The sequence below is a fragment of the Anopheles coluzzii genome, chromosome 3 (assembly GCF_943734685.1).
Source record: "Anopheles coluzzii chromosome 3, AcolN3, whole genome shotgun sequence".
In the NCBI taxonomy this organism is placed as follows: Eukaryota; Metazoa; Arthropoda; class Insecta; order Diptera; family Culicidae; genus Anopheles; species Anopheles coluzzii.
In genome coordinates this window covers 10092607-10115551 of record NC_064671.1, presented here as the reverse complement: position 1 = coordinate 10115551, position 22945 = coordinate 10092607, and the positions used below count along the sequence as shown (strand labels likewise).

The 22945-nt window shown below is 47.8% G+C and overlaps 3 protein-coding genes and 1 long non-coding RNA gene across 8 annotated transcripts in view; 3 read left to right on the top strand and 1 right to left on the bottom strand.

Moving 5' to 3' along the window:
- The first annotated feature begins 1388 nt into the window (after nucleotides 1–1388).
- On the top strand, nucleotides 1389–11996 carry LOC120960058 (nuclear hormone receptor HR78). 5 transcript variants are annotated; one of them, XM_049608332.1, is made up of 5 exons: nucleotides 1389–1673; nucleotides 8130–8502; nucleotides 8608–9685; nucleotides 9749–10026; nucleotides 10099–11996. In XM_049608332.1, exons 2-5 carry the CDS (start codon nucleotides 8133–8135, stop codon nucleotides 10641–10643), a joined length of 2271 nt encoding a protein of 756 aa, XP_049464289.1. In that variant the 5' UTR covers nucleotides 1389–1673; nucleotides 8130–8132; the 3' UTR covers nucleotides 10644–11996. The 5 variants fall into 5 exon arrangements, with proteins under 5 accessions (XP_049464289.1, XP_040239918.2, XP_049464291.1 ...); XM_040383984.2 differs by having other exon boundaries at nucleotides 1389–2302; XM_049608334.1 differs by lacking the exon at nucleotides 1389–1673 and adding an exon at nucleotides 5078–5652.
- A 58-nt stretch (nucleotides 11997–12054) lies between these two features.
- LOC120960060 (U4/U6.U5 tri-snRNP-associated protein 2) lies at nucleotides 12055–13947 on the bottom strand. The gene is made up of 3 exons (XM_040383986.2): nucleotides 13787–13947; nucleotides 12460–13702; nucleotides 12055–12389 (listed from the first exon to the last, which is right to left on the bottom strand). Exons 1-3 carry the CDS (start codon nucleotides 13818–13820, stop codon nucleotides 12134–12136), a joined length of 1533 nt encoding a protein of 510 aa, XP_040239920.1. The 5' UTR covers nucleotides 13821–13947; the 3' UTR covers nucleotides 12055–12133.
- Nucleotides 13948–14220: 273 nt separating this feature from the next.
- The window catches only part of LOC120960056 (UHRF1-binding protein 1-like), a 33780-nt gene continuing 25055 nt past the window's right edge, over nucleotides 14221–22945 (top strand). The window contains 1 exon segment of the mRNA XM_040383977.2: nucleotides 14221–15082. Coding sequence (XP_040239911.2) covers nucleotides 15039–15082 — 44 coding nt within the window. The 5' untranslated portion in view covers nucleotides 14221–15038.
- LOC125907236 (uncharacterized) lies at nucleotides 15113–22121 on the top strand. The gene is made up of 3 exons (XR_007452521.1): nucleotides 15113–18156; nucleotides 18232–19959; nucleotides 20035–22121. It is a non-coding gene; the product is annotated as an uncharacterized LOC125907236 (long non-coding RNA).

Sequence of the window (22945 nt, the reverse complement as noted above, 5' to 3'; positions counted from 1 at the left end):
ACGACTTAACTACATGCCCGTCATGGCTTCAAGCCCCGAATGGACCGAGCCCCCATATGTAGGACTATCCTGCTATGGTAATAAATAAGTCACTGAAAGCCAAGCCCATTAGAGGTATAGGAAAACCTTGACCAGTCGGTTAAGGTTGTTGTGCCAAAGGAGAAGTCAAAACGTTTACTAAAGCAAAATCAGCAATTACTGCTAGGGTAAATTTCAAAAATTACACCTTTTCCTTTTACTCACCAGCCTAATCTCAGGAGAACGAAAAAGAGCTATAAATTTTTTGGAAGATTTCTTTCAACTTGAGCCTATTTCTCTTCTATTCACCACAGAGTTGCGTATTATTAGAGTTGCGAAAATATGTTATCTTCCAAAAATCATCAAATATTACATTTCTGTGACGGAAAATGCGTGGTGCATCCAAGGGTTGATTTATGCTACGATGTCAAGGTGCTCACAGGTTCGACCGCAGGTCTCTACTCACCTTGATTGGTTTGAATGAAACGTCAACCACCATGCTGCTGTCAATCTGGAAAGAGTTATCAAGTCCAATATACACGGTGCGTAGCAAAGTGTATGAATATCAGGTGGTCTCATAGCCTGTTTTTTATAGCAAAAGTTGAACGTCACTTTTTGACAGCATGGGTGAAAACATTTCCCCAAACAAGCTTTCTGACGACTTGCCTTACACACAAACAATCTTAGAATCTTCGTTATTTGCACTGAAATACCTTAAAAAGCACTCAAAATATATGTTACTGTAAGCTAAACCAAATCTGAACTAATTAAAATCCATTTTTGGATCAAAATAATGCCGTCGATGAGGATTCCAATGTGTACTACGTATGTGTTGCTAAGAACAAAGCGAACCGTTCCTATGGAAATTCACTTCACCCATTCTGTCAAAAGGAGATTTTTTTGATTTCGAAATTGTTAGCAGAATCGTAATGAATTAACGCAGCACACTTGAGGGGTAGAGTTCAGAACGCAGAGAGAGAGTTTATTCTACATTGCAACTTACTTTATACCCTACCTCCTGTCACTTAACATTATATTCATGCCAGGTAGCATCACGCCTGACAGTGGTAAACCATTATTCCACAGAAATTAGTTGTCAATTTGTATGGGACGAGACCACCTGATATTCATACACTTTGGTGCGTAGCATATATTTCTTCCGCTACCAAAAGTTATTTTCCTGTCGTTTTTTCAGCATTTTTGTGAGCGATAGAAATCACAAAGAGTTAATAAAAAATTATCTTATATTATTGTTATTACTTTCCCATCAATAAAACATTATTGAATACATTTGTGCTCAAACTTATCTACCCGTCGCACGCTCGCACTACGTGTAGCCGCACCTTAAGCAGCACAAGTGTCTTCCGCCCGCTGTCACAACAAAGCGATCAGCCCAGGGTAGGAAAAGAAACGGGATCGTGTCGTGCCGTTCGCCCGCGGATTAGCAGAAACGCGGGGTGGTGGCACAGGAAACAGGTTCTCGCCTCGGTACGGCGTGTGTGCTCTTCCCTTTTACCAGTCGAAATGTTGCGACGACATCGTCACACCTGCTAGAGGCCGAGCAGCAGCAGCAGCAGCACCATCATCATCAGCGGCAGCATCCCCACCGAGTCACATACCCAGCCCAGTGTCGCCCTCGTTCTTTGGATGCAAATGTAATTCTTTTACACATTCTTTTTCATCGGAGAATTGTGTGCGTGTATGAGTTGTGTTTTTTTTTTGCTGTGCGCGATCCGATGTTGTGAAGAGAACCCCCACACTCCGTCCATAAAGGTTACAAGTTCCGTTCTTATACAATAGCGCGTGTGGCCTGTGTGTAGTGTCAAAGGGTGCAAAAGTCAAGCAGATAGTGTACACGTGCGTGTTTTTTTTCTGCTTGCGTGGTGTTCCTCGTGTGTGTGTGAGTGCCCTCACCAGGTGAATGTGTGCCCGTTCTGATGACGTTACAGATCTTGCGGAAATACCACCGACGATGATCCCCGGTGGTTGTGGTGGTGCTCCATTGGTGGCCGTGAACCGTGTGTGATTGTAAAGGTTCTCCTTCTAGCCGCACACATCTCAGCAGGCGTTCCGTGTGGTTCCCGTTAGAACAGTTGCCACATACACACACACGCGCACACAGAGCTATTTCGTTGCTCGAGGCAACCCCCGTTCCCCGAAGTGTGCGATCAACAACGAAGAGGAAGAAACAAAAATACGGTAGCAACAGCAGCCAACCCAGACGGGTGAAAGGAACCCATCCACACCCCTCCCCATCCCACCCGGCGCCAGCCGTGTAAGGAAGGTAAATGTCATCCGGTAAAGGGAAGGGCGGTCGGCAGGTCCTTAAATTGCTCCAATTTTTTTGCGCGATCTCCATTCACCTCCCATTCACTTGACGCGCCACGCTCACGGCGCAGCATTCCGGGTGAGATGAGTGTGAGATGAAGCTGAGAACAAGATCGTGACATTTGGCCTATCATATCCCTCCCCCCCCCCCCCAATTGCTCTGGCCTGTGTGACTGGTGCATTGAAGCAAAGAGAATGTCAGCGTTGTAAAGGTAACAACCCCCTGGGAGGGAATGTTCAGAAAGGGGTGGCGCGGCTGAGAGGGCTAAATTGCTTGCGTAATTGTTAGCGGGATTGTTTTTCTTCTTCTCTGTTCTAGTGGAATGCAACCCTTTGCTACCTGAGAGACAACTTCATTCTGTTCCGGCCCTTGCCCGTCACTATGGTTCCCCCTTTTGGGGATGGAGAGATGATCGATTGATCGGTCTCTCCGCTTGCTCCACCCAACCGGGACCGTTTACTGCCCCAATCAAACACACACACACACACAGAAACGCCAATCTCTTTATTGTTGACGATCGAGCATCAGCGTTTTCATTTTAGAAAAAAAAGACAACCCTCCGGCCACAAGAAGCGTGGTAAGGGTAGCTATCAGGGTGTGGAAAGGTGAAAAATCGTTTCACCTTTATAGTCTTGCTGGGCAGCTTCACCGTATCAAATGTCCCCGATGCTATGTGTGTTTGTGTTGGTCCACAACGCTCCACATACTCGAACAACCTCACCCCCAGATCAGTCAATGTAAATAGACGACAGCGGTGTGGATCGTACCCCGTTTTTAATATGCTACACCCGTCGTCAGCGGCTTCATCGTCGCCTACTTCGTCTTTGCGCTCTTCTCTAACGTCTTCTTCACACAAAGCGCACAACAAAGCAGGCGCGCCCGACCGCTTTGAGACAAAACCCCTCGTGGATTATTGGCTGGCGCGCGGGCTAGGGCTAAAGTGTGCGTCCGAAGTGGCCGGTCCTGCCAGTCGACCTTTTCCACAATTGGCACGAAGACACACACACGGCGAGATTATAATGCTGATCTGAAAGTGTCTCGTTTGGTGGACGTTTTTTGTTGTCCTCCGCGCTTCCTTGTCTCTCGGGCGAACGAACGAACGGGTTCTCTCGCGGATGCCTTTTGTCCCCTCCTCTACCACACACCTGACCAGCAAGAGAGAGAGAGACAGGGGGAAAAAGGGCACCAGAAATACACGCGGAACAACGGCGTAAGACACACACACACACAAACCAAAAACGAATAAAAACTGGGCGGTGAATGTTGGCCTCCGCGAGGTGAATGTCACCCAAACCCGATCCAGGACCGTGAAGGTTTTTGCACAGGCTCGGTCGGCCGCCGAGTGCCGCCTGTGTGTTTGGGTTGCGGGGTGATTGTTTGTGCGATTTTTTTACGCAAGCTGTTGCGTGAAACGGCGCGCGAATGGGATTGTTTTTTGTGGCTCCTTATTGATCCTCAAAGGGGAAAAAGAAATATAAAAAATAACGGGAAGAGAAAACATTCAAACAGATTGTATGTTTAAAAGCGTCTTAAATATTTAACAGTTATTTGAAACTGCTTCCTAGCGAAGATATAAAGACCCTGCTAAACAACACATGTATGTCCAAGCGACGGGAATTGAACCGAATTTAGTCTTGTAGTATCTCGTGCATTTACCCATAGACCACCGGGCTGCTTCACATTCTGACCGATTTTTGGCCTATAAGAAGTTCAACATAGTCACGTAAAGCTTGCTAACCATTTATGATGCTAAATCATACTAAATCCCACACAAATTTCGTCGAGTCAATGAAGAAGAGAAAGAAGCATTTCGATATGACAAAAAATTGTCTACAAACCTTGATGTACGTATGGTTTCTAATCAGAAGATAGAAATAAGCACTTTAAGAGCTTTGTGATCAAGCCCACAATCAATCAAGCTGAAGATCAAGCTTAATGGGTAGGCAAATAAGCAAAAGTTCCTTATTAGGATTGTAACCGATCCGTCAGTATACTCTTATTATTTGTGTAATGAGGCCGGAGGTCATGTGCCCGTCAATGATGCTTGCTTCAACGATCAATGAAGCGCAATACGCATTGTCCTTCGCTTGTTTAAAAGAGAGGATGTCGAAAATGGCACGTCTTTGTGCTACAGATTAGTCTTAATTCATTGATTTAATTAGAAAATAATGTGGAGATCGCTATTTTATTTAGAGAAAAGGTCTTAAATTGGAACATATTCAATTTATTAGGTAGTTGTTTGTCTGAATTGGAACTGGAATTGGAAGAATTGGAAGAAAAGAATGTATTATTTTTTAAGACAACGTTAATTGATTGATTGAAGGGCACTTTTCAATATAGTTTATTAAAATTGTTCATCCATTTGCCAATTTCTCTGTTTATTCATGTACCCTTATACTTTCTTGTACCTTTCTTTGATAATTTTCTCACAAATTACCGAATTGAAATGATGATCGTTTATGAAATTACAATATTCCAATCCTCCCAATTCCATCCAATTCCAATGCTCTTTCTCCTTCTCTACAAGCGATTAATTTGTAACGGCATAATACTACAGCCCCGTGTGTGTGTATGTGTGTGTGTGTGTGTATTTGTCTCACACTCTCCACGCAGCGTAGAAATTAAAACTAGATCGTTGAGGAAAAAGTGACTTCGTAGGCAACTTGTTTTTTTACCTTCCACTCTCTCTCTCTCTTTCTCCTGCATTTCTTCGCGCACTTCCACCTGTTGTGTGTGTGTGTGTGTGTGCGGGGTGGTGATGGCGCGCGCTGGTGGTGGTAGCCCTTTTTTGAGATGGATCGGTGCTGATCGGTGCTACTGCGTCACCGTTGAGAGCACCTTGCACCGCTGCCAGGGCGGTTTACGGGGAAAGCGGCGGGAAGAACTATGACGAGGCGTAACGGTGACCATAATGAACAGCAGGCGCGCTGAGAAGCCGCGAGAAAAAGGGCGCTTACACACACACACACACACAGTGGAGGGATGGTAGTAGGAAGAGGCGAACAATCTCGCCTCCTCTCTTTCCCGTGTCGAGTGCGCGCGTGTGTAAAGTTCAATGAAATCTATCAAAACGGGCTGCTTCCCTCCAATCTCTTCTCGCTGCTGCCTGCCTGTTTCTCCTGCACCACCTTCAAGAAGGGGGGTTTGAGTGACCATCGGTCGATGTCCGCAAAACCACCCGGCGGTACCCCGTCCTCAGACCGCGGCGGCCCCTTTTCGATATTGGACGTCCGTTTTGTGTGTTGGTGTCTTGGGATTGGGCCCCCCATCCGTCGTTCGGGAAGAAGGTGAAAGGTGTGCGTGGGGTAAGGGTAAGGCTAATGAAGAGACAGGAGCGAGAGAGCATCGTGTGTGAGTGTGTATCGTAGCAGGCCGGGAAATTGTTACAGTGCGGTGCACTATGCGTGTGTGTGTTGTGTGTGCGGGAAACCGTGATGTGTTATTGATCTCGTGAGATCAGATTGATCAGCAGTAAGGTTGATTGTAATTAATTTGCTTATTAAAAGTTTTGACAAGTAGTACTTCTCTTACAGGGTTTCAATCTTGCTAGCTCAACAGCTTAAGATTAATTTTTGATCGTAAAAGTCTCATACTGCAACAGTGTCAAAGTGTTTGTCGAATGAAGGTCTAATAATGATACTTTGTATCGATTTTTGAGATTGAAAATCCTTTGAAATAAGTCTTAAGGCCGGGCTACATTGATCGTACTCGCACGCGTAATTTTGATTTTCACTAGCGCATCTGGCGGCGGCTGGTGGAAGCTTTTTTTGGTCATCGAGGGAATGGACCTGCCGGATCTCAAAATTTAGTAGTTTTTCCATCGTTTTCCATTGCAAAAATGGATGCAATGCGTGCAAGGCATGTGTATCTACGTTTTACAAAACTTTTCTCCTCCGATTTAATTAAAAAACATGGAAAATTAACGTATTTTCTGGAGCGGCTCTAAATTGTTTGGAAAAATGCTTCGGTCAGCCGCCGCCAGATGCGCTAGTGAAAATCAAAATTACGCGTGCGAGTACGATCAATGTAGCCCGGCCTTTATCCTCTAATAAAGTCTTATCTTCTTCTATTTCGCTTAACGTCCTCAGCGGACCACGCCGACCTATACAGGCTTTCTACGAGAATTAATTCAACGGGGGGACGGTCCATTCTAGGTTTTGAACCCATGACGGGCATGTTATTGACTCGTTCGAGTTGACGACTGTACCACGGGAGACCGCCCAACCTAAAGTCATTTATAAACTTCATATTTTAACCAATATTCAGACTTTGAGACTTCATGGATAGTTCCTTGGACCACTTTTTGGAACCAATTTCTTCATAAATACAACATATTCCTAACGATTGACCTTGAAAAATCCTTCCTCCTTCAAAAGATTGTTGATCCCTTGCTGTAAGGAAGAAAGTTAAGGAAAATCCAAAAATTAGCACCTATCAATAAATTTCACAAAATTTTGGCTAAACGCTTCACATTCCAAAATTCCTGCCAAATTGAACGAATGATGATGATGGAGCAGCAGCCACCACCCGCGAAAGCAATTGACCGTATCGCATCAATTCCCGATGCAATAATCTCGCGTCAGGCCGAGGGAGGGTGGTTGGGGGTGCGGGGAAGGGGTGGAGGGGACTCCAGAAGTTCGAGAATTACCCTCAAAAGCAATAAACGCAAAACGGCGATGCGTGGCGAATGCAGGTGTGATGCGTACGAATGCAACCCTTTGCGGGCGCTGGTGTTCGCGTCTCACTAACCTTCGTGCTGAGATTGCGGAGCAATAGAAACCACCCCTGGAGTAGAAGCAGAAGCAATCGAAACGGAGTAGCAGCAATGGTGGCAAAACGGGGCATCGGGAACCACAGAGAAGCATCCCTACAAATTACGAGCTAAAGGGAGAGACAAACGGTAGCAGCAGATGATGTGCGCGGGGTTGTTGGTGAGATGCACCCGCTGTGTGAGGCAGCCAGCCACGACCGAGCCACTGAGGGATTGAAGGGTGGAGGGGTAGCACAATCAACCATCCAGAAGTAATGTTAGATCGCGGAAGGAAGGAGAAGGAGAGCGTAAAGAGTATCGCGAGAGAGAGAGAGAGAGCGAGCAAGGGAAATCAACGCAAGAAGCGCGTCCAGAGCTTTGACCTCTGGAGTGTGGTGTGGCAAGCGCGAAGAGCTGCTGCTGGATAGAACATCAAGTTCACCCACCGGGGAAGAAGGTTCGCTACTGCTGCTGCTGCTGCTGCACAACAAGAAGATGATCATGATCGTGTTGATGATGTAACGTTCGCTCGATTGCAAGGGTTAGTTCCGAGTTTCGTAGTCGGAGGGATGGAATTTCTGAGCACGGGAGGCACTCTCTTGCACGTCTGCTGCGCCTTGTGCTCTCCGCTCCACGGTTACGGCGCGAAAAGGTATCGAAGGGTAGCGTGGCAGTAGCAATCATTTCCATTAGGTACCGTGTACCGTACGGACAGTTTTATTTTTTTTGTGCTCTCTCGCACCTTCTCGCACCTTTGTGGCGGAACAGGTGAATGCGCGGGCGGCTTTGGTGGGTGGGTGTTGGAGTTGGAAAGTCGATCACGATCACCACACAACAGACACGTTGACTAGTGTGCAGTGTTGTGTGTGCAGTGGGTTTGCTAGAAGCTGTTTGCATTTTCCTGTTCCAATTTCGAATTCCCATCAGATTCCAGCAGGAATAATGAAGCGTATGGGATTAAGGTTGTTTAGAATCCTTATAAGAAGGTTGTATTTGGCACAATGTTAATGTTTGCTTGTTTTGTTTCCACAGGTTATGAAGCTGGAGGGTGGCAGCATCCATCTGCAGCAGCAGCTCACCGGTGGCGGCAATCTTCATCCCCTGCACGACGACAAAAGCTACCAATCGTCCTTGTCCAGCCAGTCCGCCCAGCACCATCAGCACCAGCTCCAGCACGACAGCATGAGCATCGAGCTCTGTCTGGTGTGTGGCGATCGGGCCTCCGGTCGCCACTATGGCGCGATCAGCTGCGAGGGCTGCAAGGGCTTCTTCAAGCGGTCGATCCGCAAACAGCTCGGCTACCAGTGCCGCGGCTCGATGAACTGCGAGGTGACGAAGCACCACCGGAACCGGTGCCAGTACTGCCGGCTGCAAAAGTGTCTCGCCTGTGGCATGCGCAGCGATTGTAAGTATTTGGGCTGGCTCTGAGAAAGAGAAGGGTGAAAGAGCGTGTAAAGGACTAAGGTTACGATTTTTAACCGACCCGTTCCGCGGCTTTTTGGTTTTGCAGCGGTCCAGCACGAGCGGAAACCGATCATCGACAAGAAGGATGGCCAGTCGGGCCCGAACCCGAACAGCAAGTACAATCCGCACCGGAACAAAGAGTACCACCAGCAGCATCACGGTCTGAGCAAGGGCGGTGAAGCGAAGGGGGCAGGTGCAGGCAGTGGAGCGTCCACATCCGTTTCTTCCGCGGCGGCCGCTGCCTCCTTGTTCAACTATCTGCCCGGGTTCAGTTTGGCCGACTTTACGGCGAACCTTAGCAAGCGCACGCTGGGCGAGAAATCGCTCGCAAGGGATGCGGAGCGATCTGCCACTTCCGGTTCGGTTGGGCATCAATTTTCCCCCGGCAGTGGTGGTGGTGGTGGTGGTGGTTCGAGTGTATCGGCTAGCGGAATGCCCGGCAGCCCGTTCGGTAGCTTGCAGTCGTTGAAGACGGAAGTGCCGGATCGGCAGTCGGCGTCGGAGCTGGGCGGTGTGTCGACGAGTGCGGCCGATTCGATTGCCGCGCTGATTGGGCTGAATACGACGGCGGCCGTTGCGGCGGTGGCCATGTCCAGTGCAACGCTCGGTGGTACGACGCCGGGTGCGGCTGCAGCGGCCGCTGCCGCAGCTTCTCTGCTTGCCGCGGACACAACGGTCGATGGCAGTGGCGTTGGTGATGGCAGCGGTGGTGGTGGTGCAGCGCTGCGCGGTAGTGCCTCGAATGCATCGTCCGCACACTACGCGTCGCTGGCGATGGACACCGGTGACGCTTCGCTGGACAAATCGTTGCTGTGCAGCTCGCTCGAGTTCATCCAGAGCATGGAGCAGGAGCTGAACAGCAGCCTGAACAACAACAACAGCTTCGGCATCAAGGCGGAGCTGAACAATGGCAGCGGCGGCGAGGAGGTGTGCATCGAGTACGATTACGGCGGCATCGGGCGGGGCGAGATGGCACTGACCGAGGCCTGCGTCCAGTTCGACATCCAGGTGCCGACCGTGCTGCCGAGCTATCTGAGCGTGCACTACGTGTGCGAGACCGGCTCGCGGCTGCTGTTCGCGACGGTACACTGGATGAAGAAGAATCACGTCTTCCAGATGCTTGGGTGAGTGTTCAAAACGGCTTTGAAAGTGAGAAAGAAGCAGTAAATAATCATGATGGCTTTTAGTGATGGCTTCCAGGGCGAGCTGGTGCGTCAGGTGTGGCCGGAGCTGTTTATGATCGGGCTGGCGCAGAGCAGTGGGCAGCTGTCGTTCAACACGATCATGCTGGCACTGATCCAGTACATGAAGTCGGCCATCCTGAACAAAAAGCACAGTGCCGACGTCATCAACTACCTGAAGAAGTACATCCTGCTCATACAGGAGTTTGTGAACGATCTGCAGAAGCTGAATCTTACCGACCATGAGTACGCTTACCTGCGATTGCTGTCGATTTTTAATCCAGGTGCGTGTAGAAGGACAATTTGCTTGAAACAGTCCATTATTTACAGTACGTTTGCTCTCCCTCTCCTCCCAGATAATGTGCTGCAGGACAAGGAAAAGAATCAACATCTCGTGAAGCTGCAGGATCTCGTGCTGGCCGAATTCCGCGATTACTATCGCGACCGACACGCGCGCCTGGTGAGTAGCGAGAGTGAGGAAAATTTGCGCGCCAACGAGGAGGACGATAATGAGGACGACGAGGAGGACGATTACTACGAGCGTAGCCAGCAACCTCCTCGCCATCGTCATCGATCGCAGCAGCATCAGCAGCAGCAACAGCACCGACAGCAGCGCGCCGGCGACCGGGAGCAAGGTGAACAGCGGTTGGTGAAACTGCTGCTAAAGCTCCCGACACTGCGAGCGCTCAACTCGAAGCGCGATCTGGAGGATCTGTTCTTCAGCAATCTGATCGGCCAGGTGCAGATCGACAGCGTGCTGACGTACGTGATCCAGACGAACGATGGGGCCATTTCCTTCTCGAATATGGTGCACCCGGTCGGCGGCAATGGCAATAACGGGGGCGGTGGCGGCAGCAGCAATAATAATGGTATCCCGACGGCAATGGATAGTGACGAGTAGTCGAGGACGACGTGGGGACGACACGACCAGTGTGTGCGCGTACCAAAACGAGACTGATAGACGAGGTTTGGGGGGTGGGTCCGCTCTTCCAAAGCCCCTCGCCGGTAGTGCATTCAAAATGTGTCCAAATGCCTTACAAAAACGAGACGAATCGGCGGCTTAAGTGGTTGGATAGGGGATAGGAAAGTGAGTCTTCCGCATCCCCTCTCATCTCCAGCGAGTGTTAGTCGTGTAGGGTGTGTTGTTTAGGCGAAATAGTCTATTTTAAACCCGTGCTTGTCTTTTAATGTGTTTCCCGAGCGATCCTCCGCAAAGATGCACAAAGTGTGAGCCACTTAACGAAACCTTCCGCTAGTGAGAGAGTGAGTGCTTCCTTGTTCTTTTTTTTAAACTCCTTGTTAAGCTGATTTCATTTTACACTAGCACACGGTAAATGTCGTTATAGCATGAGTATTAATTATTAGCTTTTCTTTTGCTTTGCTCTTTACAATAACAAAAGAATCGGTTTAGTTAAACGAATAAGTTAGTGTTTTGCGAACGATTGTCCAGTTTTCGTAGCGATAGATTTCGTAGCAGAAAATGCATGCAAAAGCAAAAGGTGCATTTCAATTTAACGAACATAACGTACCCCATGAATGATGTGTGTGCCCGCGTGTGCCCGAGTTGTAAGTGTAGAAGCCAAACGTTTCCACCAAGCAAAACCACTAACAAACACACACACACGTGTATCCGTACCTGAGACCTGCGAGAGAGAGAGAGAGGAGTTATTGAGGCGAAAGGGCGAAACAGCGATTCGTTGTTCGTTGCTTTACGCGTGTAAATGGTATTTAAATTGTAGTGGACGCGAAACAAAATTATACACAATTACAGTGGCAAAGTGTCTCAAAGAGGAGAGGGAGAGATGGGTTTTTCATAGTAAGAAGGGAAACACACACAAACACACCGAGTGGCAATATTTAGATGTGTAAGCGATTTCATCAGGTTTTCGTCCCAGATTGGCATTGAACGGTGGTTCTGTTGTTCTTTTTTTGTCCAGAACAGCCACTATGTAGGTTATTTATACATAAACATATACTATACATACACACACGCAAAGGTATAACAAGTATTGCAAGTATTGCTGAATAGTTTGTAGAGCGTACCGGTTTAAGCATAAAACAAACAAACGCATAAGAATGCCTCCTTCATCTCTTGACACCTCACCGAACACCCTCACGACAATATTTGTCCCTCACTCCTTTTTTTCGAGAGGGGATTAAGATTAACATTAGAAAACCTACACCACACACACAGGGGTAGACGTTAAGCAAGACAATATATGGAACCGAAATAAAACAATTTACTATTTGCAGATTTCATCAGAAAAATAACCAAAATTCTTTCAGTTAGGAAGGGCATGATGACGATGCAGTTTGTGTTGGGAAAAGAAACATTTTCTATTTAGAGCAAATCAGGAGACGTTTAAAACCCTAAAAGTACTAAAGATGCGTCTACGTTTCGTCGCTTTCCTGCAGCTCGTAGATCTGAATGTACGCCTCGGTCAGCGTGATCATCTGCGGCAGGATGTTGGTGACGTGCAGATCCTGCATCTCGTACCACTGGTTGGTGCTTTTCTGCAGGATGTGGCACCGGTACGTGCCAGAGTTCGGTTCGCCGTCGTGCACGATGTTCGCCACCAGGTTGTACTTGGTGTAGCGATGCGTTTTCTTGTTATCCTCCGTGAGAATGTCACCGAAATCGACATTTCTGTGGATGGAAAATAGAACGACACATTAATACTCCACGATGGAAGACACTCTGCCCGCTGACTACTTACTTGACTGGGAAGTTAACGATGGTAGGATTCTTCTCCAAGAAGAACGTATTCTTGGTGAACCGCTTAATGTACAGGATGACATACTTGGGTAGGCGCGTGATTTCGAACCGCTTCAGAAAGTTATCCTTGTACGTTTTGTACTCCTTCTCTGAGATTGAGTTAAACTTGGCCAGCAGCTGGTACAGATTTACCTGCGGAATGATGTTTTCCCGCAGCTCATCGATAAACAGTGGCGTCGCGGGCAAATCGCACGTCAGATAGAGAAACGTGGACGTTTCCACCTTCTCCTGATACTCGTCCGTCGCGAGCAGCAGCTGCTTCTGCACATCGTCCAGCTCGGTCGGCGGCAGCTTGCGGGTGTAAATTTTCATCTCTCCCAAAAAGCTACGATTTATGACGGACGAATCGGGCTGCTTGTTGCCGCGCAGCTGCTTGTGCAAGCTGTGCAAAAACCAGGAAAGAAACTCGATCGGATCGCCCTGCTTGGTGATCTGGAACTGCTTGCTGCTCCACAGCACGACCGCCTGCAGCATCTCGTGCGGCGACACGTGCGCCTTGAAGTTGCGCGGATTCCACAGCTTGCGCAGCAGCTCACCGAACCGCTGGACCAGCGTGAAGGCCGTATCGCCCGGCGGCCGCTTAATGTTGGCGTAGTTCTTCTCCATCAGGAAAAAGTCCCGGATCGGCTTCACGTGCGACAGGGCCTGCAGGATCACGTTGCAGTAATCGTTCGCCTTGATGTTGTTCAGCCCCACCACACCGGGATGGTAGAACGTACCGTCGACCGTCCGCGACTGCTTCACGTCCTCCCGGTCGAGGGAGCGGATGTCACGCACGGTAAACACCGGATCCAGCACGTACTTGATGTCGTCTAGGGAGGAATCGATGATCTCGTAATTGTCCGGCAGACAGTAAAACTTGAGCGTGGATAAGTTCAAAAACACGTGGTGCGATTCCGCCACCGAGTGGGTGTACGCGTGGGTGTTGGTCCCGCGGCCCTGGAAGTATTTGCCGCACACCAGACAGGCGTACACGTTGATGCGGGTCAGTGACACCGAGCACAGCTTCTCAAAGTCAAAGTCAAGCAGATGCCGATTGATGGTGTCCAGATACGGACACTGCTTGGAGCGATCGGTAACGGTTTGCTTTCGCCGCTGGACCTGCTGGCCACTGTTGCCCTCCTCTTCCTCGTCGAGAACATCCTCCAGTTTGGGCTTCTTTATCGGCGGGGCCGATTGCACATCTGCAAGAAGTGTAAACAAATGGCCGGTGTGAGCGTTTGGTAGGATTTTATGACTAATTTCCAAATACAACAAGGATTATTTACCGCTTTTCGAGTCACTTTCTTTCGCTGGAGCCATTTCTGTCGCGGAAAAGAGATGAAATCGGCGTTTAATTGTAACAGTGAGGGAAATTGGGCCTAATTTTGTTGAAAAACAACTCCTCTTCCCGCATTGAAGCTGTCACAACAAGCCGACACGAAACGTCAGGCGCGCCGTTTGCCACAGGCCGATTGCACACGCACACTATCAAACGGAAATACTTTTTACATAAAATAATTAGATTTTAGAAGGAATTATTATTGAAAATGTACAATTTTAATAATTGGATCTGTTTTAGCATGTTTTCTTATCATTGGAATCTAATTTTATCACAAAATATTTCATCCAATGAAACGACAGCCGGATGAGCACCGAAGCACTCAACCCACCTGTATAGCTGTCCGCGTTGAAACGTCAAATGCACGTAGCGAAAAAAAGGACTTGGGCGAAGAAAGGCCCTCCGCAAGAAGAAGATTTGTTTTCACTGCGTGCGGACAACCTCGGAAGGACGTGTACCGTGGCCGTCGTCGTCGTTGTCGTCCTTCACTTGTTTTTCCACTGTTAAACGCGTTTTTCCGTTCGCTCAGCACCGACACGACCGAGTGCGTGGCAAACACGGTCGTCGACGATGCAAAGGTGCCAACAGTGAAAACAGTTCCGTTCCGTTCCGTGGCCAGAGAGAGAGTGTGCGTGTGTGCAATCTGGTTCCATTGTCCATTGCGTTTGGTGTGTGAGCGGGGTTGTGGGGGTATGGCAAGGGCAAACGGAAAGCCGTAAACGGGTCACAGAAAGGAAGTTACACGACGTTCTTGCCCGTAGTCGCTTACCAGCCAACTTGGTGTCCCACCTGTGTCCGTAACCATGGCTAGCTGCCCGAGGTGCTAATGTGATGGCATGAGTCAGTGCATTACGCTGGTGTTGGGTTGCTCAAGGGGCTGGAAAAGTGAAAAAGTGTCAATCGAATAAAGGAAGTAAATAGTTGGTGGCTCAGGTGGTGGAGTGGTTTGCAAGAGTGTCCTCCCCCATCCGCATCCCGTGTCATGTGCAATTCACGTACTGCACCATCGTCCAACGCGAGTGTGTGAAAGAAGAGGGAAGGAAGAAGCGGGTGCCAAGTGTTTCCGGAAGTGGCACGAAAAGTGCGGAAAGAAAGGCAGACCGGCAACGGTGGAAAGAAAAGCGCATTCAGTCGAACTACTGAATCGAAGGTGAAACGAATCCGAGAGAGTTCTTAAATCCCAAAGTGGTGCATCAACAATGGTGTCCATTATAAAGAATCAACTGCTCAAACATCTCTCCCGGTAAGTGGCTAGAGTAGAGTTGTGGCTTTGTTAAGAAAGGATCCGTTTTCCAGGAAGTCATCCCGATTTCTCCCACCCATTGGGCTCAACCCTTATCCTTTGGTTCAAAAGGGATTCCGCTGCAGCATGAACCCCTAAGCATTAACATTTTCTCGTTTTAGTTGTTGTTCTGAGTTAGTAAGAAGTCGGCCGAACGAAACAGCTGTTACAAAACAACACCTTTGGAGAAAATGTCAACCCCCGCCGAAGCGAAAAGTTTACCTCATTACAAGCGAAGAAAGAATCCCCACACCCACACCGGGGGACACCGGAGGGTCTGGAAGCGTGCCAAAACGGTGCGATATGGTCACAAGAGCGTTACAACGCATTACGCCATTACGAAGGTTGAAGGTGTGCCGCATTACGACATTTTGATCCTTCACAGGCAGTCGTCCTTTTGCGCTGCCTTGTTTTGTCGTTGGACAGTCGCTGTGCAGAGTAGGCTGAGAACTGACCTTGCGTACAGTTTTACGCACGGGGCAATGTCGAATGTATAGAACAGCGTTACTTTGCGCTAAACAAACTGCGAAAACGACAAAAAAGGGGCTCGCGCGCTAACAGCGAACTTTTAAGCTCTGCTCCACGTGATGGATCGTCGGGACTGCTGGTGCTGCTGCTGTTTGCATGTCATTTAAATGTAAATTAATTGTTGCTACCTTTTTCACTAGCCGTTGCCGTTGTTGTTGTTGTTGAGGCACACGGGCGTAAAGCAATAGCAACAAACCCGGCACTGGCTTGTGTGCCTTTCCATTTCGATTGAGCTAATTCGCTGTAAAAAACAAAGGCGGTTTGTGAAAGGGATACTTTTCCCAAGGCTAACACCCGCGTTCTGGAGCATTTTTTCCACAGCAGCGACGCGAGGGACAGCACAACTAAAGCAAGTTAATCGATGTTGATGTTATTATTTCATTTCACATTCTTTTGCCCGCAACGCTTGTTAGCGATAGAGCGCCGAGCTTTGCCGGTTCAATACTGGCTGTGGGGGAGCTTTCCTTGGGAGTTTAATGTAAAATAAGAAAAGGAAACGTTCGCTTCACTTGCAAAACAATACACTAGGCGTACCGTGCGTTCGCTACTAAACCGAAGCTTAAGACGTACTGCTTCCGGTTTATCACCACCCACCGGTTTGTCGGTTTGTGTGTCCGTGTGCCCGAAAGCCATGACCTTTTCCACACGGCAGCATGGTTGTGTCAGCGCGCGGGGGGGTTTTGCTGCAGCAACAAAACGCAACCAGAGCACCGGTTCGGTTGATATGAAGGTGGTTTGCTTTTTTATCGCTCACCATCCTCGACCCAACCGTAAAAGACTATTTTCTTTAGCCGAGGAGTGGGTTGTGTATAAATCCGCATCCGGTAGAGTGAAAATGGGATATTGCGTCGGTAAAAAAGGATGTTAATAACAAAAAGGAACTCTTTGTAGATCAAGGTTTATCATCGAAAGGTTATTCTTAAAAAAAAAAGTCTATTAAACTTGCTTTTCTATACTGTGCCCTATCAAAACTTTAAGCGAAGAAACTTAACAATACACCCATAATACACTTGCCATTAAAAGTATATTCCTCTTTTTTTTAGGGCATGAACCCTTTTGTCATCGAAAAAATCGAGCATAATCCTGTAGACACCCCGGGCGCGCACCACCTGTATGAAGTGGTGTGTGGCTCAAAAGCTGCCTCCTCGATAACACCCTTCATGATCCCGCGAACGATGATTCTCGCTTTTATTAGTGAGCACGAGAAAATTGTTCCACCCGGTGTGTGTGTGTGTTTCCCTCTATATAGTTCCACACACCCACCCTGGCCTCACCTGGGGATCGGTGTGCAGTTTTAAAGTTCCAACCACTGAGGGGAAGTAGCGGATGGTGGTAGAAAAATAGCCTGAAAATAGCGCGCTCATACCGTACCATATGGTGTGTACTACGGCCACCGGGCGTTTTTTTTCCTGTTGCGTGACACGGTGCGGTTATGCCACCCGGTTACCGGGTTGGTGTGTGCGCGCGATAGGAATATTTCGTGGAACGGCTCGTGTCTGGGCGCGCGTGCCTACCCCCAGGACAATCGCATGGCAATCGGATTGAACGCGCAACATTTTCCATACAATCCGCAGTGTTGCGTTTTCTTCGCGCCAACTTTGCCTGTATTTTCAATGAGCCAACCCCCAGGACAACCCCCAGGACAATCGCATGGCAATCGGATTGAACGCGCAACATTTTCCATACAATCCGTAGTGTTGCGTTTTCTTCGCGCCAACTTTGCCTGTATTTTCAATGAGCCAAGCGATTTTACCCCCTCCTACACGCATTGTATCCTACAGCACGCTTGACGCGGCAACGTTCACCACATACACACACACATCTCCACACTCAGGGTACGACATCTTCCCTGTTGCTGTTCTGGACTCAGACAAAATTTGTGTTTCTACACTTATTGTTCAAAAAAGTAGTAGCTCTTAGGATCTGAATTTACAAACAAATATCAAAATGTTATGTTCTGCTAATGATATTGCACTAAATTTAATTGCACTACATTAAGTTTTTACATATCTTTCGTAAAAGTTCGTCAGAGTATGAAAATGTCGATTCAATTTGTCATGAATAACTTGAATTTTAAGATTTTCGCGCATAAAATTATGACGCGCGCTGTCTGTGCGGCGGCGTAAGTCGCTACTCGTATAGCCGTCTCGCTTCTTCTTGTGTGTGCTTTACCGTTGCTCACCGCTTCAAGAACATTGCTGCTCACACACACGTCAGTCTGTGGCAAACAATTGGAGGGGGAGGATGTGTCGGTTTGCTCCAGAAATCGTGTGTGATTTTGGTGTTCTGGATTTGGTTCCATCGCTGTTTGTTTTGATGAATTTGAAAAGGTAAGAATCATCAACCGATGTAAAAGTGTGAGAGTAAGATGATGCTGATGGTGACTGATGCTTTTCTTTGTTTTTTTCGGCTTTTATCCACTGATGGCGTCGAGCATCGCCGAGGATGTGATCGAATGCGGAATATTCTAAACGAGGAGCTTCATTCCGGATTTTGTTTGCAATAAGGTAAGTTATGATAACACACAAAGCATACCAAAAAAGAGTGAGTAATCTTATTCTTAACTTTCATTTCTTCAACAGCGCTGAACTCATCCTCCAGCTTACAACGAACGGTCAACGGATGAGGAAGGAGAGGAGGGACGGCGAAGGTACACGCACAAACGTGCACACCTCAGCCTTGTCGGAGAACGAGAACACGGGAGGGGGAGACCGGCAACGTAGGTTCTATACGTTCTTCATTTACGCTCCCTCGTGCGTTCGTGCGTGCGTGCACGCGCGCGTCTGTGTGTGTGTGTATGTGTGTGCATGCCTGCGAGCGTGGCTGTGTGTGTTTTTGCCGCTTCGCTTAGCGAGATCCTACGGGATCACCTTGTGAAAAACACCAGAGAGGGGAGGGGTAGGTGTATGTGTATGTGTGTGTATGTGTGCTTGCATGCGTACGTGGTTGTGAGTGTGTTTTTTGCTGTTTCGCGATCTCCTACGGAATCAAAAGGGGGTGGGGGGAAACACGAGGGGGGGGAGGAGTGAGGTGTGTGTTTGTGTTCTAGCCTGCATGCGTGCGTGGCTTTGTCTGTGTGTGTTTTTGCGTTCGCGTTCTCCTACGGGATCACCTTGCGAAAAACACCATGGGGAGGAGAAGGTGTGTGTGTGTGTTTTCTCTTCTTTGTCGTTTCGCACTCTCCCGTGGGTCTCCTTGTGTGCGTTAGTTTTTTTGTTTTTCAAGAAGAAAAAAAATACTTCGAAAAATACCAGTGGGGAGGGTGTGTGTATGAATGAAAGAATGTGCTTAGAAAAAGAAAGTAGAAAATAAAAAAAATATTGAACAACGGATTCGTAAGTGTGTTTGAACTCATTGCTATCCGAAAAAAAGCGTGGGGGGGCTCTTGAAATGTAGTACACATGTATGCAACATGTATCGTGTCGCCGCGACGGTGTATCTCGCTCAATCCGTTAAGCCTGAAAAGTGCTTCTATCGGATCGTCTAATCGGGCGCCATTTAATCAATCCGTTAGCGAAAAGTCGCATGGATTTTGGTACCGGGGAAGCGATTTTACCCCCTCCTACACGCGATGTATCCTAAAGCACGCTTGTCGCGGCAACGTTCACCACATACACACACATCTCCACACTCAGCGTACGACATCTTCCCTGTTGCTGTTCTGGACTCAGACAAAATTTGTGTTTCTACACTTATTGTTCAAAAAAGTAGTAGCTCCTAGGATCTGACTTTACAAACAAATATCAAAATTTTATGTTCTGCTAATGATATTGCACTAAATTTAATTGCACTACATTAAGTTTTTACATATCTTTCGTAAAAGTTCGTCAGAGTATGAAAATGTCGACTCAATTTGTCATGAATAACTTGAATTTTAAGATTTTCGCGCATAAAATTATGACGCGCGCCGTCTGTGCGGCGGCGTAAGTCGCTACTCGTATAGCCGTCTCGCTTCTTCTTGTGTGTGCTTTACCGTTGCTCACCGCTTCAAGAACATTGCTGCTCACACACACGTCAGTCTGTGGCAAACAATTGGAGGGGGAGGATGTGTCGGTTTGCTCCAGAAATCGTGTGTGATTTTGGTGATCTGGATTTGGTTCCATCGCTGTTTGTTTTGGTGGAATTGAAAAGGTAAGAATCATCAACCGATGTAAAAGTGTGAGAGTAAGATGATGCTGATGGTGACTGATGCTTTTCTTTGTTTCTTTTCCTGCTTTCATCCACTGATGGCGTCGAGCATCGCCGAGGATGTGATCGAATGCGGAATATTCTAAACGAGGAGCTTCATTCCGGATTTTGTTTGCAATAAGGTAAGTTATGATAACACACAAAGCATACCAAAAAAGAGTGAGTAATCTTATTCTTAACTTTCATTTCTTCAACAGCGCTGAACTCATCCTCCAGCTTACAACGAACGGTCAACGGATGAGGAAGGAGAGGAGGGACGGCAAAGGTACACGCACAAACGTGTACACCTCAGCCTTGTCGGAGAACGAGAACACGGGAGGGGGAGACCGGCAACGTAGGTTCTATACGTTCTTCATTTACGCTCCCTCGTGCGTTCGTGCGTGCGTGCACGCGCGCGTCTGTGTGTGTGTATGTGTGTGCATGCCTGCGTGCGTGGCTGTGTGTGTTTTTGCCGCTTCGCTTAACGAGATCCTACGGGATCACCTTGTGAAAAACACCAAGAGAGGGGGAGGGGTAGGTGTATGTGTATGTGTGTGTATGTGTGCTTGCATGCGTACGTGGTTGTGAGTGTGTTTTTTGCTGTTTCGCGATCTCCTACGGAATCAAAAGGGGGTGGGGGGGGAAACACGAGGGGGGGGAGGAGTGAGGTGTGTGTTTGTGTGCTAGCCTGCATGCGTGTGTGTGTGTTTTTGCGTTCGCGTTCTCCTACGGGATCACCTTGCGAAAAACACCATGGGGAGGAGAAGGTGTGTGTGTGTGTTTTCTCTTCTTTGTCGTTTCGCACTCTCCCGTGGGTCTCCTTGTGTGCGTTAGTTTTTTTGTTTTTCAAGAAGAAAAAAAAAATACTTCGAAAAATAGGTGGGGAGGGTGTGTGTATGAATGAAAGAATGTGCTTAGAAAAAGAAAGTAAAAAATAAAAAAAATATTGAACAACGGATTCGTAAGTGTGTTTGAACTCATTGCTATCCGAAAAAAAGCGAGGGGGGGCTCTTGAAATGTAGTACACATGTATGCAACATGTATCGTGTCGCCGCGACGGTGTATCTCGCTCAATCCGTTAAGCCTGAAAAGTGCTTCTATCGGATCGTCTAATCGGGCGCCATTTAATCAATCCGTTAGCGAAAAGTCGCATGGATTTTGGTACCGGGGTAGGCAAAAAAGAAAAGCAAAAAAGGGAAGCATGAAGGGGGGATAATAAAATAAAATAAAAATAAAACGACTCCGTGGGCTTTATCTAATACATAGACACGGGCGCACACACACACTCTCATAGACACTTTTCAACATAAATGGGCTTCCACGTAATAGAATTATCCTACGGGAGGTGGGTTTTGGAAACATTTTACTCTAGCACCTAGCAAGCCCCTGTGTGAGAGAGTGAGGATATTGGGGACGAGATTGTAATTTTGAAATGTACGTTTTTTTTTTCATTCTTTCTTTGCCTCGTGTCGTTCATCCACAAAACGCTTGCAACACGTGTAGCTAAGCGGGACGGAGGCGCTATTAGATTATAATTCAGGCGTTCGGTTTGTGGGAAGGGGTTTTTTTACTGCCTTTGTGATGATCCGCCATCCAGATCGGGGCAGAGATTTATTAAAAATGTATGTCAATTATGTTGATATGAAGTGACGCACTTGCCGAGTGCGAGTGTTGTCAATGAAAACCGAACAAAACAGTAATTGATAGGCTGCGGCCTGAGGGGAAGTTCGGGTTTTACAAAAAAAATCTAAAAAAAAGGGTCATTAGCAGTGATGTGCGCTCTGGAACGTACGCACGACTACGATCCAACTCCGGCTGTTTGAAGGGAAACGATCAGCGAGCAGTTTCGGCCCCGGCATGGAGGACAACCACGACGACATCACTACTTTACTTGTTTAGAGTTGTCCGAAGTCGTCTGGAGTCAACCGAAGTCGTCCGGAATCTATAGAAGTCGTAGTCATTCGGAGTCGTCTAAAGTCGATTGGAGGTTACTGGAGTCGTGTAAAGTCGATTGGAGGTTACTGGAGCCGTCCGGTTACTCCGTGCCACACCGAACGACTCTAGACGACCCTGAGCGACTCTGGAAGACTCTGGACGACTCTGGAAGACTCTGGACGACTCTGGAAGACTCTGGACGACTCCATGAAACTCTGGACGACTCCAGGAAACTCTGGACGACTCCAGGAAACTCTGGACGACTCCAGGAAACTCTGGACGACTTCAGGAAACTCTTGACGACTTCAACTCCGAACGACTCCGAACGACTCTGCACGACTTCGGATGATTCCGGACGACTCCCTTCCGAAGTCGGCCAGTAGTTGATGATGATGATGATGTAAAAAATCGTTCTCTTCCTTTCAGGAGCAGGAATTATATATTTAATTTTTCCTTTTTTTCATTAAACTCTCAAACATCTAAATCTCACAATTTGCGCGGTGCAAACGCTATTGTTTCAAATGTTTACATTCCTTGATCAAGCTTACTAAACATTTTCAACCGAGCTGCTAGTGAGAGTGAGTTGAGTCTTATCAGATGCTACACTGGTCTGGTGCCATTTTTCCCCCACAAAAAGGGATTAAGTGAGTGCATCCCATGCAACACAACATCTCAACACAACACAATCTGTTATTCCTTCCCGCTGTCACCGTCCACGTCTAGGTTAATGTTCGTTTGGAGCTGTAATCGCTTTGAAAGTGCATAAAATAAGCATAAGCAACCTTTGCTCGTGTGTACAGGAAGACTATCTCGAGTCTGTGCCTGCTTTGGTGGACACGACCGCTGCTTTTGTGTTGTCCGCTTGATCCTCTTTGATCTTTGCGGGAGACCATAACACGATGCTTGCAGCGAGCAAGCGGGAAATGATGATGCCGTTATGCTTTCGCAAATAGGGGGGAGAACGTTGGGCAAGTGTTGCAAAACTCCACATTGCTGATACTGCTGCTTACTCCGGGTTGTAGTGTTGTTTGTGGTGGTCGATGAAACGAAACGGTGTGTGCTCCTTATCAGGTGGATGAGGAAAGGATTAAAAATAGGGGTGAAAAAGTCGCTACATTACGCCGGACCGGTTCATACATCAGCAGCACAGGGGTGTAGTTTAACCTTCCGCGCGAGTTTATTGGCCAGTGTGTT